The 13,383-nt window shown below is 43.7% G+C and overlaps 1 protein-coding gene across 1 annotated transcript in view; it reads left to right on the top strand.

The window, feature by feature from the left end:
• The window catches only part of ARG2 (arginase 2), an 89,122-nt gene that overhangs the window by 54,813 nt on the left and 20,926 nt on the right, over positions 1–13,383 (top strand). Inside the window, exons 4-6 of the mRNA XM_069638986.1 lie at positions 2,081–2,240; positions 6,672–6,766; positions 7,192–7,296. Of these exons, the coding sequence (XP_069495087.1) occupies positions 2,081–2,240; positions 6,672–6,766; positions 7,192–7,296 (360 nt within the window). The remainder of the gene's footprint in view (positions 1–2,080; positions 2,241–6,671; positions 6,767–7,191; positions 7,297–13,383) is intronic.

The raw sequence follows: 13,383 nt of genomic DNA, 5'->3' as shown, positions 1-13,383 counted from the left end.
ATTATCTTGTATGTCATTGATTGTTTCAGGGTATTCTAAGTAATGACCATTACCAACTGAAGAGCAACTAGAAAGACCCACATCCTAATCAGGTGACCTCAAAATAAACAGACGTTCAGGACTCAGTTTAATGCAATAGGAGAATTAGTGCAAATGCGCAAAACTAGTTCATTCCACTGTCTACGAACTATGACAGAAAATCGTTACCTATTTCCACAAAGTTGAACCCCTTGGACATGCAACATATTTTGGTCATTGGAACGCAGAAGGCTAAAGTGTAAGGAGGGCCCAGACGAACCTCAAATCAATGATGTAATCCGAAAGATGGTCAGAAAATGCCAAGAGTCTTCTATTCAGAGTTAGAGGCAGGCTCGAATGATCTTGAAGTCCCTGCCTCGAACTTGAGGAGAATCCAAGAGGATGTCCGTGATTTCACCGAATTTACTTCATCTAAACGTGAAATCTTAGAATTTTATTTTCAATTATTTTTTGATTATGCGCGGGGAGACCCCCTTGCCCGTTACCTTATCCTAGCCCATTACCCCCACCCCATCTATGTTTTAAAATTTGCCAACTTAGCCAACCAAATTCAAAGAAAGAAAATCCAAAGATTTCACATTGGGTGAAATTGGATTCGGTGAAATTTAGGTACCCCAATCAAAGAACCAAATGTTTTGAAATGTGAGACTGATATGGATTTAGTAGCGATGAAAGGAACTGTTGTGAAGAACCTGATGTTTTTTATATCCCGAGCCAACACAGCAGCTTGAAGAGCCCAAACTCCACTGTAATGAATATCTCCAACTTTGGACTGGGAACAACACATGCCAACTCTCCTTGTCCAGAGGAGTCCCATTTCTAAAGGAATTAAATATATTCTGGGACACAATATCAAGTGGCACATCTCAGAGATAGCAACAGATGTTGGCAGAATGACCTGTTTAGAAAGCCTAAGCAAATCCCCTGTCTTACTTGGATAAAAGTTGCTCTGTGTCCATGAAAATGTGTTTCCTGATCGTTGGGTTGTCTTCCACTGCTCACAGGGACACCTATTAGGATATGTTGGGAGAGAGGACTTCTACCAAATGTGGACTGGTCATTTCACCTCAACACGAACTGTATTCCATTAGCAGAGACAGACGTCTTCATGTGGCTCTGTTGCACTGAAAGCCTTCAATGGAATAGTGCATGGGATAATGATGACACGTTTGTATATAGCGCTTCATGCCAGATTCCTAGCACTTCAAAGCCCTATAACGTTAGGTGTTAGTACCCAATTTAATCGTAAACAAATGAACTACCTTGGGCCGATGAAGGGCTTAGTCAACCTTGCCCTGATTGGAACCTTTGACAGCAGATTCACATCCATCTCCTAAGCAAACCAAGCATTTAACTTATTGAGCTATATGGCCCAGATTTTTGGCTATGTTTTTTGCTACAAAGATTGTCTAAGCCGCAACAATTTGGAAAAAGGAAAGAGAGAACAAAACGCGGACATTGAAAAGGGTATGTACTTTCTTTCCTAAAACCTATGCCTTTTATTTTGTAGTTTGATGAGGGGGTGAACAGCTTGAAATTAACAGAATTCGCCATTTGTAAGAATAATAATCAGACCTCGCTGTACCTCACTGGAAAACGTATTTTTTTCCTTCAAACTTTGGAGGAAAGACATGACAAAATAAATATTGCGGCACATATCTATACATTTTTTGCAACATTATGCTTGTGTAAAATACTAAAGAGAAGTGTACACAATTGTACTGCGCGTCTTTTGTATGCTTCCTGATTAAAACAAGCCTTTACCAACACAGTTTGGCCATTAAATGGTATCACCCACCAAAAATTGTCACCCTATGAACTAACATGAGTGGTAGATGGGAAAAGTACAACATTCTGCGCCTTGTTAGCATTAATTTCAGCTATGTCGCATCATGTTTGAAAATGGCACATTTTGAATGTATTTGTTGTGAACACATTACCAAAAGCTGGTTGGTCTCATTAGCAAGATACAACAGTGTACTCTTGTACTGCATGTGTGCTCTTGATAAAGTCAACTAACTGCGCAATTTCTATCTTTTAGCCTTGCACTTGGCTCCATCACCGGCCATGCCCAGCAGTGTTCCGACCTTTGCGTGATCTGGGTGGACGCGCACGCAGACATCAACACCCCTCTCACATCGCCTTCTGGAAATCTCCATGGTCAACCAGTATCGTTTCTGTTGCGAGAACTCCAAGATAAGGTAGGGTGGATGGCCGTTCCCTCACCTACCAGTTTAAATTTAGCTCCCGTGTCTCCCATGTCAGCGAGATGGGAGGCCTGGCAGGGGCAGGTCCCTTGTAGCCCTTCCGATTGGCTGTTCCTGTCTGGACTCTCCATCGAAGTTAGCACACAATGCAAGCCCTCCGGGAAATGTCGCGGTGGCAGCCTGCCAAGAGAGGCTAAAGGGGGAGCGTCGACAGAAACCAAGCGCTCACAAACATGTTTTGTCAAAAAGGGCTCTTTCGTGTGAGTCCTTCATTTATATCCCTGCAACGTGTACTTCGTCGCATGTTTGGACATTATGCAATTCTGTTATCTGCCAGGAATTCGGCTGTCACTAAACAATGTAAACTGGCACGATTCCAATTATAAGCAAACGACGGTGAGAGGAAGCAATCGTTTCGCTGCATTGCAGACGAGTTAAGACGGGGCAGCTCGTATCTCTAACTGGGCCGGGCATAGAAAGCCTTTCATTACGGGTAGTTCCCATTGAAAACGCTTCTGTAAATCAGGCCCACTATTTCAGCACGCCGGTTAAGACTCACGATTCCTACATTTCAATTAATTGATGCCTTGTATCGTAGCAGCGATCCACCTGCATTCAATGCCTACTGTTAAAACCAAACTGTGATTAGCAAGGTGTACATGGCGTCCAATGAAGGAATAGCCATATATTAAGAAATCATTCATTCAAACTTTGTAGCCTGCATGTAAATCACTTTGGCATTTGTATGCACTTGCTATGGGTTAATGTGACAGTACCCGAGGCCGTTAGAAGGCTGCACAGTGAGCACAGTGAACACAGTGGTTACAGTGCCAAATAGAGTTGTTTCTACATAATTCAGCATTGGGATGCACGATCTAATATATGCAAGACATTGGGCAGGAGTTTGAAATGGGGTAGTTCGTATTAGCGCTCCCAGTTTGAATTATGCTGCACGCAAACATATGCCAAGGTTTCAGAACGAATAGTAGGAAACATTAGGTGTTTGTCTTGCGTTATTTGCATACGAGTTAATTTCTTTCAGAAAAAGTTGCAAAGCTTTTATTGCAGTTGGTTCTTTTTTGTCCAATCAGCAAGCCTGGCACCCATCAGCCATGGGCAACCAAGAAACAATTTTGCCTTGAGAAAGACCCCGATGGGTCAAAAAACGTACCTACTGACCTACTTAAATCACTCATTAAATCCTGTATATGAAAAACTCGAAAAACGCCATCTTGCTTATTACCAGCGCAAGCATTACGGGGGTCCAACCCTTTCATGATAATACAAGAGGTGTGGGCAACACCTCTCCCTCCTGTGATCGTGCTGCTATAGCTAAAGGGTCAGTGCTGCGCATGTTGATTCAGACTCTAGGGCCCACTTTTGGCTATTTTTTTTTTTGTTGATACAACACCGATTCCTCAGTACATGTTTCAGTTATAACACATCTTCATCAGGACAACACGAGGGAGCTCATTTTTGTAAACATGTGTAAATTGCACATACGTGCAAACATCCCCCCTGCGTGCAATTTTGATCATTTGCGCTGCAAAGTGCAAAACTAACCTGCCTTTGTTTTTGCACTTCGCAGCGCAAATTGTGTAAATATCGCCTGCCCTTTATGCATGGCAGGCAGCATTTACAATGGATTCCCATGGAATGCTCCTAAACAGCAGGCAAATTCCATAGGAATCTATTGGTTGCACATGCATCAACATATCATGCAGGCATAAAACCAAGTGGTTTTAGAGGTGGGTGGGAAAATAGAGACATGAACGTAACTCCGATTCTGTGCCGCTCTATGCCTTTAAAAACCAAAAAAATGTCCTGCAGTGTAAAAAAAACCAAAAGAGGTGTTCAGATTTGTGTAACACCTTTATGCCCTTCTCTAGCAGCTTTATTTCGGCCCCAGTCACTTGGAAAATTAGCCCTAAGATGTGTTGTGGAAGCATAAGGACCACCAATCCCAAACATGGTCATATTTTCGTTGTAGAATGAAAGTGGAGCCAATCTGCCTAAACGGATTGTTGTACGGGCAGATGTGGGTGGAAAGCACCCCCTCCCCAATGGTTGACGAAACAAAGATGTTTTTTTTCTTCAAAAGAAAATAACACCAAGTGCAAGACAAAAATGTCTCCTGTCATTTTATCAGCTTCCATTTTCATGCCCTAATGTTACTTGGGTTTCTTTAAGGCAGGGTGATGAAGTGTGTACTGTGGGATGAGACCAAGGTTTCAGTTGCCAAATTGTCTTTATGACATAGAGCAGAAAAACTATGCTCTGTGTCTGGCCATTGTTTTTGCCGCAATATTAACCCATGGAACCTGCGGGGGGACACCTCAGAAGCCCCCACATTTTTTTAATTATCCCCACAAATAATGTCGCCTACGGCCTCTTCCGGCAACGATATATATGGCGACATTGTGTGGGGATAATGATAATATTACCTGATACCATCTGGAGACATTCCTCTGGCCTGCGTCAGTCTGATTAATGGGGTGTACTTGGCTTCTGTGGAATGAAGGACAAAAAAAGGGTAGGGTGTTCTTAGAGTGCAATTGCTATACTTTAAGGGTGAAGTAATGTGAGGCAGATGGTGGGTGCGGGGGAGGAAGACACTGCAGTGTGCTTGTTTGGGGATCGTCTTGCCTCGGTACGAGGCTGAGAGTTAGATTTTAGTTTTGGAATGTTTGTGTCAGAGCAGAAACAGGGCAGGCATTCTGAATCGCATCTATGCTACCTCAGGTAAAAGGTGAACCTAAAAGCCAGACCTGTTCAGGAAATTCAGGAGAGCTAAGGGATCATGTGTGCTTTGGTGGCTGCCTCAGGCTTCCCTGCAACCCTGGGGTCCAGGTTTTGATTGATAGTTTTGGATGATTGGTTAGCTTGGAGTTGTGATCAATTGGTGTTGTATTTGCATGGGAACATTATGGTGAATTATAGAAGGCACATTTAAAATATAATGCTAAATCTATGTGCTGTGCAGGGGCTGCAAGCCATGGGTTGCAGGACTGCTCTTTACGTGCATGCCTAGGTGACACTTACCAGGTTTTCCTGCGGTATTGTGAACATCCAGCACTTAAGCTTTCAGGAACACGAGGTGGCCCTGTAATGTACATTCCTTTGGGCATCAAGCTCCACAGTTTGTTGGCTAAGACTGCGAACAAGTTGCCTCCCTGTCATTTCTTGTTTAATGCGGCACCACTAAGAGGGCAGCGTTGTTGGATCTCAGCATCCTTTTAGGTTTGTACAGTAAGCTTTTACCAGTGCAGAGTGTCTTGAATTGAATACTGTGCCTGCCTGACCGCGGGTGTATAACTTTCATTGTTGATGCGACATGGTCCCTCACGCCCAGTTGCATCAGTACTTTGGCGGCAGCAGCATTGTCAAGTTTGTCGCTTTCTCAGACGGTACTCTAAAAGGCTTTTAATCAGGATGGTGAATGAGGAAAGTCAGGAAAATCAAGATGCTTGTTGGATCTCGGATGGAAGCTTTTCCATTTCAGACCAGAGAACATGTCAAACAGCGACATGGATCATACTTGCAGATTCCCACAACACGCTTTGGTGGTCTAATGCCCAAATATAAAGCACAAACAACAAAAACAGCAAGAAATAATTGCAGTTTAAAGTTACTCAATTCTGTATGCCCTAAACTGGAGAGTAGCACAAGTAAATTGTGGTTAATGTTCATAATTTGGAGCAGCAGAGTAAATTTGCATTACTAAAGAGTGATGATTGAAAACCTTCCATCTATCTTTTAGGTTTTAGTTGGTCTCCTTAAATCATAAAGGGAGAGGGCATGCCTAGATCGGGGTACCTTGCTTGCTGCACCATAGGTAACCAAGCCATACCACGCTCACAAGGACTAACAAGGTAAACACATGTTTGGGGTTTCTCGTGTTCCCTTGCATTTCGGGTGGACTGCACCCACAGGTGGCAGGATCAAGACTGATTTGAATATTGCAGATCCCCCCTCTCTAAAAGACCAGAGGCAACAAAAAGCAATTGTATGCCAGAGCAATGCCAGTGGTTATGATTAATTCAAATCCTTAACACACTTCATTTTAGTTTTAGATTAAATTCACGGAAGAAATAGATTACTGTTTATATACACAATATTGAATATTGTTTCTTGTTTTAATGCAAATTGTGTTCGTTCAATTTGGAGGCTAGCATCTGCTAGCTCTTTTAGCAACCTTCATTCCTGATTCGGCTGCCTCCTCTTATATGCCAGTACTTTGTGTGCACTCCCACACAACTCCCTTGTCTCCTCGAGAAATATATTACAAATATGAAAATTGCCCATTACTGGGCAGCTACGAGATGCACTAACTGTGCCATTTGAATATGATTGTTGCCTGATGCAAATTGCAGGAACTTAGTCTACCACAGCACTTCCATTTATATATTTCTTCTGTGCTTTCAGATGCCAGTGCTTCCTGGATTTTCCTGGACGAAGCCTTGCCTCTCGAGTACTGATATTGTGTACATCGGCTTAAGAGATGTCGATCCCGCAGAATAGTAAGTACATAACTCAGAATAGGTTCACTTTGCACAATTTACCTGTGTGAGGGTTTATACATGCAGGAGGCAGACCAAATCGATAGAACCATATTAGCGGGGGGGGGGGTGGGTGTGTGTGTGCGTGTGTGTGCGTGCGCGCGCGTGCGCGTGTGTGTGTGTGTGTGTCTAATAAATGAATAATGCAGTATTAGGTCATTCTATACCGTGCACCAGTTGGCATTTTTTTTTAAAGACAAGCTAAATGTACAGCCACAAACACTTGGCCTACCTACAACATCCGATTTCCTCCATCTATCCGCAAAGAGACTATGCTTTGCTTTCACTAGAGTGTGGTATTTCAGTGTGACAAAGTGAATCGATTTAAAGACGTAGATGGAAATCTATGAGAGAATAGCTTGCTCTTTTTTTGTTACTATTAACAGCTATATACTGAAGAACTACGGCATCCTGTACTTCTCTATGAGGGATATCGATCGTCTCGGAATCCAGAATGTTATGGAAAGGACTTTCGATCAGCTGATGGGCAGGTATGTTTCGTAATAGAAATCAAATTGAAAACAACTATATTTATCTTACAAAACATTCAAGGAAAGCATTTCATAGGTCTTGTGTTTAATTGGACGGAGTTATATCCTGTACTTTGCAAAGAAGAATTACATTAAAAACCATAATCCTCTGACAATATTTATTAAAATGTGCTGGAGTTCTTTCGGAAGCATGCCGGGAACTAAGACGCAAAGTTACAAATGTGCTGCGTGGGACAATGTGACCATTGCAGCAGAATTTTACCCGAACTTTGTGCCTTATGACGTGCATAATGTTCCTGCAGAGGGACAATATGCGTCACACTTTCAGGGAGATAACTTACGTTTTAATTGTTCACTTAGCCACTGAGCGTTATGTACAGGAGAGTCCAAAGAGTTGTGCGTTGAAAACATACTATAAACGGCTAACACATATTATGTGCTCTCGTAACTAAAATTAATTCTATAGTAACTCCACATAAACATGTTATTTTTATTTTAATCAGGTTTTCAAAAATGATTACAAAAACATTTTTTAACTCCAATCACCCATATTATATCCAGTGTTCAACATTTTTTTAAACTCACTTGAATAACTACTCCATACTTTCCACAATTTGTGAAAGAAAACTTTAAAAAGTCGCATCTTATTGTGATCAGAATATATTCTGCAGGGATCAAACATTGGGCCAGTTTTAAGGATTCTATATGCAGCAGGTTTCTAGTTTCATCGGTCCTATATATAATGGAAGATATATATTCTGTGCATCTTCACATTGATTACCTAGAGCGAAAACATGATCACAGATATATTGCTCACCTAGTTTTAACCTTCATTTATAGTACACTTTTTCAATGAGCCTTTATAGTCTTCACATCTTCACAGGTTACGCTATGGCCAACTGCCTATTTCAAATTAAGTTCCTTCCAATTCGGAATTTAAAAAAATATGACGATCCTTCAGATGGCGTCACCTCCCCAGAGGGGAGCCCCTTTCCATGAGGCTACGGAGGTGCAGCCACTAACCAATAGTCCTCCTAGGGGTGGCAACATGTTGGAGGATCTCCTGGGGAAAAGGACGGGAGTCCGTGATACAGCCCCTTTAACTCCCGATCCCACGGGGTAGTAACATCCAAACCTTCTCCATCTATGGTGCAGTCTGAAACCATGTGCTATCGTGAACTGTCAGACAATCTCACTGTAATGAGGACAGGGACGAGGAAGATCGTGAGCACGCTGCCACCAAGTAGAAAGAGTGCTTGACCAGCTGCTGTCAATCGAACTGACGTTACGCTGGCGCCGCCCCTGCTATTAAAAGGAAACAGTAAAGAAGGGCTTTGTTCTGAATCTGGAAGGAGAACCCGGCGAGGACACTGTTCAGAAGCCCCTGAAGTTGAAATTGGGCTTTGGGAGACTACAGCGAGATAAGCTCTCCAGAGTAGCAGAGGAGAGCAGCAGGACACCCAGAAGCATCTCGCAAGTTGGCTGGGAGCCAGCCCCCTTGAAGTGGAGAAACTGAGCAGTGGTGGCATGACCGGTCCTGGGTGGTCTGAGAACTGTGCCAAGACCGGCTATTCTGGCCTACCGCATAGGCGAATGTAAGGGGAGCACGAGAAACTGTGGTGGTGGCGTGACCTGTAACTGGTGGACCATCCCGTCCAGAATGTGCGCAGAGACCGCCTTACTACCTGGCTGCGAAGACAAACGGGTCTACAAAGAGAAATAGAAGGCGGAAGAACAATCCCGTGGTCCCTGGTGTAACCGATGAAGCATTCCCTGAGAAAAGGTAATGGGGAATAAGAATAAATCCAGGAGGGGGCCGTGAAAGTTTGAGACTGCATCGTGAAGTAGGAGAGAACATAGTGGAACACGTGAGGCAATTCCCTGGCCAGTTCCACAAAAGTGTGGTACTGGGAAGTCAAGGAGGACTCAGGGAACCTATTACTCGTCCCAGTGGGGGCAAGTTAAAGAAAGTAGAGAGTGGAAGAAGCCCTTGGAGGGAATTGTGAGGAATTTGACCATACGCACGGTGGGTGTCCGCTCGCCTGGGCTTTCCTTGAAATTTTAAATGAAATTGAATGATGGTAGATCAACCTCCAGAAAATGTGTGGGGCTAATCCGCACACCTTTTGCTATGCTCACCGCACGACATATGCATAGACCCATGTACTCTGGGTGGACACAGCCTACAGGCGCAGTCCCCCTCTCATATTTAGTTGGGATATGACAGCCAGGATTACACAATGTCATCTCAGAAGGGGGAGGGCCAAACCTTCCTCCTGCCATGGCCAGCCTAAATAACTAACACAGCCTCCATGGATCTGCACAGGCCATTTGTTTAGCCCTGTAGCTGGTGGCAGCATTTGCATACTAATTGGAGTTTAATTCAAATAGGCCCACATGGGGCCTGGCTGCAGAGGCTGATAAAGGACACAGGAAACTCCAACGCCCTTTCATATGGACTGCGTCAACCTGATGCAGCTCTCGCCCTCAGTATCGATTGATAGGGAAACTTCATGTCTGGGACTGCGTGTTTACAGTAGTCATCCCCTCTACGTGACCCCATTTAGAAGATACGAGTATGTGGATTGACAGAGCCAGAAAGTCTGGTCCCGCCGCAGTTTCAAGGGAGACCTGCCACTTTAGTCAGGAACCACAGAGAGCTCCATTAACCAGAGAGACCCTTTGATCCAGAAAAGACAGGAAGATGGGTGGAACTTAGTGTTACATGTTTTCACCCCTTTACCTTTTCCGTTGCAAAGAACTCTGGTTATGACCTCACTCATACAGGAGACTGTTGGTGGGGACCCAGGATTGGTTCATTAAGGTAGGCCTGCCTACACCAATCACTGTGGCCCAACTCATCATTGGATACTGGCAGAAGGTACAGTCTGCCTTGCATCTTCTGAAGGTCAGGACCTCCAAGTGGGAAGCAAGATCCCTCCCCTAAACATCTCCCAGGGAACAGAGGGAGATACTAAATCCAGAGGACCCTCCAGCAGCTCCAGAACTGGTACCCCGCCAGCACACAACGTGACCTGCTTGGCTCTGCAGCAAGCTTGCTAGGCGGGAAGTGCCAGAGAGTCTCTGAACCAAACCATGCACAAGGCAGCTGCCTGCAACTCTCTCCTTAGTTTTGGGCTGTCCGCCTTCATGGATGACACATGCCCAGTGAAGAAGCTAGGAGGAGTGCATCGACAAGCATATACCAACATCCGCCTTAAAGGACATTTCTGAGCTATTCGAACCCCTCGAGCTGCAACAGACTGCACCGCTGACTGTTGCACCGCAGTCACTAAAGCCATCTGAGACATCTCAACCATTGCTTCAGAACCACCGACCAGCAGTAAGACGACGATTCCTGACCATGAGCCGCTGTGTAGGCCAGCCTGCAGCCGTCCATCCAGCTTCGCTCGCCGAAACTGCCCGATGCCCGCAGTGGTCTCCCATCTTGAACTCTGTCGCCAAAGCTGCAAAGCACCCTGAAGCTGACTTAACCCTGTCGAGCACCAAGAACTCCTACAGCACAAGCCCCTAGTGACATTTTACAACCCATTTCTCCCTTTGTGCTGAAACCAAGTTTCCTTGAACTGTTGTGATTATTTCCTATACCGACTACCCTTCTGTCAGTATCCAAAGTGCATCCCTTTTCCCCCTCTTTGAAACGGTCTGTCCTCTGCATTCTTTTACACAGTGGGTTGTATTTCGTAGTGTGCTAGAACTGTCTGTTGTGATAATAAAGTTGATATTTTCATACAACCTTGACTGGACAGTCCCTTTCATCATTGGATAATAATAGTATTTTTCGCTGTGTTGCAACTAACCAACGATCCACGACCTTTCAGAGATAAGCCTGCTGTTCCGTCTGTTACCAAAATTGGACAAGGAGGTTTATAATTTGCTTATGTTTTTCAATATGTTCGGATCCCTTCTGGTGTACTAGAGGTGTGGGACTGATGTATGGTTTAGAAACCGATATTCATCCTTTGACCACTGGTGGCCCAGAAGTTGATTTGTCACAGGCACTAAAAGAGCTGTTGAAGAAGGTAGAATTAAGATAGCCCGGAAGAGGCTTACAAAGAACGGGGAATGAGCTAGGAGAAGGAAGTAATTCTCCTAGCCCCACTGGAGTATTGTGGAACTGTCTTCTTTGACTGTGAACCTTGGAACATTTACAGAAGTTAAGAACGCTGCACCTTGAGAGACTCTTAAGGAAAAGGAGTCATTTTCTTGGGTTGTAGAAGGAATTTTACTTAGATTAGAATTTGTGTTTAAGTGGTAGGGGTGGAATAAGAGTTTGGACTAGGACTGTGAACCTTTGATCTAGACTACACAGACCTCCTGACAGCTCAAGTTTTAGTTTGTTTGAGGTATGGAAACCACCTCTAGTTAGGGATAGATAGGTTTGTTGGTTGTTAACACAAGTTATAGTGATCACTATGCCACTGTTAGGCCAGACTACTCATTCCTTGCCACCATAAAAAATGCACAATATTTAGATTTCCTTAGCTGTGGAAAGGAATTCATGCGTACACTTATCATCTTACTAAAACAAAGCTATGGGATAAAGTCTATCGGGGCGTGGCGGTGCGGCAACAAAGATGGCCGGGTAGTTGAGCAGCTACAGAGCTGAGGAGAGAGAACATTTTCTTTAAACGCACTATGGTTCGACTTTCTTTCATAACTAATCCTGTTATCTGACTTTAGAACATTTCTACGTGTGGCAGAATATACCTTTCGGAATGCTGTCAACGACTCCTGACCGCTACGGTTCTTGCTCAGCCTATGCAACTGCATGGAGCTAATGTGCCTCACGGATCCACTCCCAAGTATTTTACAATATTAAATACCTTTAAAATTATACCAGCATTGCACAACCCGACTGATTTCTTCTGCGGCTGTCCGACGCCTCTCATTTATAGTTCTGTGTGCATCAGAAAATGTGCATGCACAGATAGAACGCTAGGAAGGCCTACGGCAGCAGCGTCGTGTACGAAGTAACCCGACACGTCTAGTCAGCTACTATTTACATCTGCTGTAACTGGGTTGCTTACATTTGTACACACACATTGTGTAACTTTTACTGGAGAGGTCTTGAAGAGTGCTGTTTCCTTTTCATACTTTGATACAAGTTACACACTTTTGGATTTGAGGCACTGTACCACTATCATATGAAGCCTTTCGCTGTAAATTGGATTGATTTTGTTGCTGGTTACTAAAGCATCTTTCTTATTTCATAAAGTCTTTACCAATGGTGGTACTTTACCTTGCACATTATACCCTTGACTTACTTTTAATTAAATGTACCACTGCATTTCCTCACATTATTGGGGCCTTTTTCATCCGGATCACTTTCCTCACATTAGCATTCTCATTTTGCTTGCTAATTACTCAATCTACTTGTTAGCTCATATTCTGAGACCAATCATTCTGTACCCACTTATTCTACTATCTCCAAGCTTCACAGATTGTTTCAAATTATGTCTTCTGTGGAGAATGCACCTCTCAATGATTGTATGGAAAAGATTTTTGAAGGGCTTGGTAACATTCGGTCCTCTATTTCCACTCTTGATTCTCGTTCATTTTCCATTCAGAATGAACTCGGCTTCAAAAATGACATTACACTTTTTTTCTGGTAGGATAGATGAAGCAGATGAAAGAATAAGTACCGTTTAAGATAGAGTAGAAGGTCTGGAAAGCATGCAAACCAACATTCTACAATTGGAAAGGGAAGTTACTGAGCTGGAGGACAGGAATCGTAGAGACAATTTTACGTTTTTTATGGGATTCCTGAAAAAGTTGAAGGTGACCATCCTATCAAGTGTTTAATAAACTGGATCCCTTCCACTCTTGGAATCACATTTTCTCCACCACTAGACCTACAACGGGCTCATAGAATCAGACCTCGCTTTACCAGATCTGACTCTTCTCCAAGACCCTTCATAGCACGTTTACTTTGACATCAACAGGTTCTTCAAGCGGCCAGAAAAAATGCCCCTATTCTCTTACAAAATAGGAGAATTTACATCTCTCCCGACTTCTCCAGTGCCACTCAAGCTAAAAGGAAGAGATTCCTAGACATGAGGCCTA

This window comes from Ambystoma mexicanum, chromosome 14 (assembly GCF_040938575.1).
Source record: "Ambystoma mexicanum isolate Mex_15411 chromosome 14, UKY_AmexF1_1, whole genome shotgun sequence".
NCBI classification, from domain to species: domain Eukaryota; kingdom Metazoa; phylum Chordata; class Amphibia; order Caudata; family Ambystomatidae; genus Ambystoma; species Ambystoma mexicanum.
Note: the sequence above shows the minus strand (reverse complement) of the source record. Positions and strands in the feature narration are given on the sequence as shown.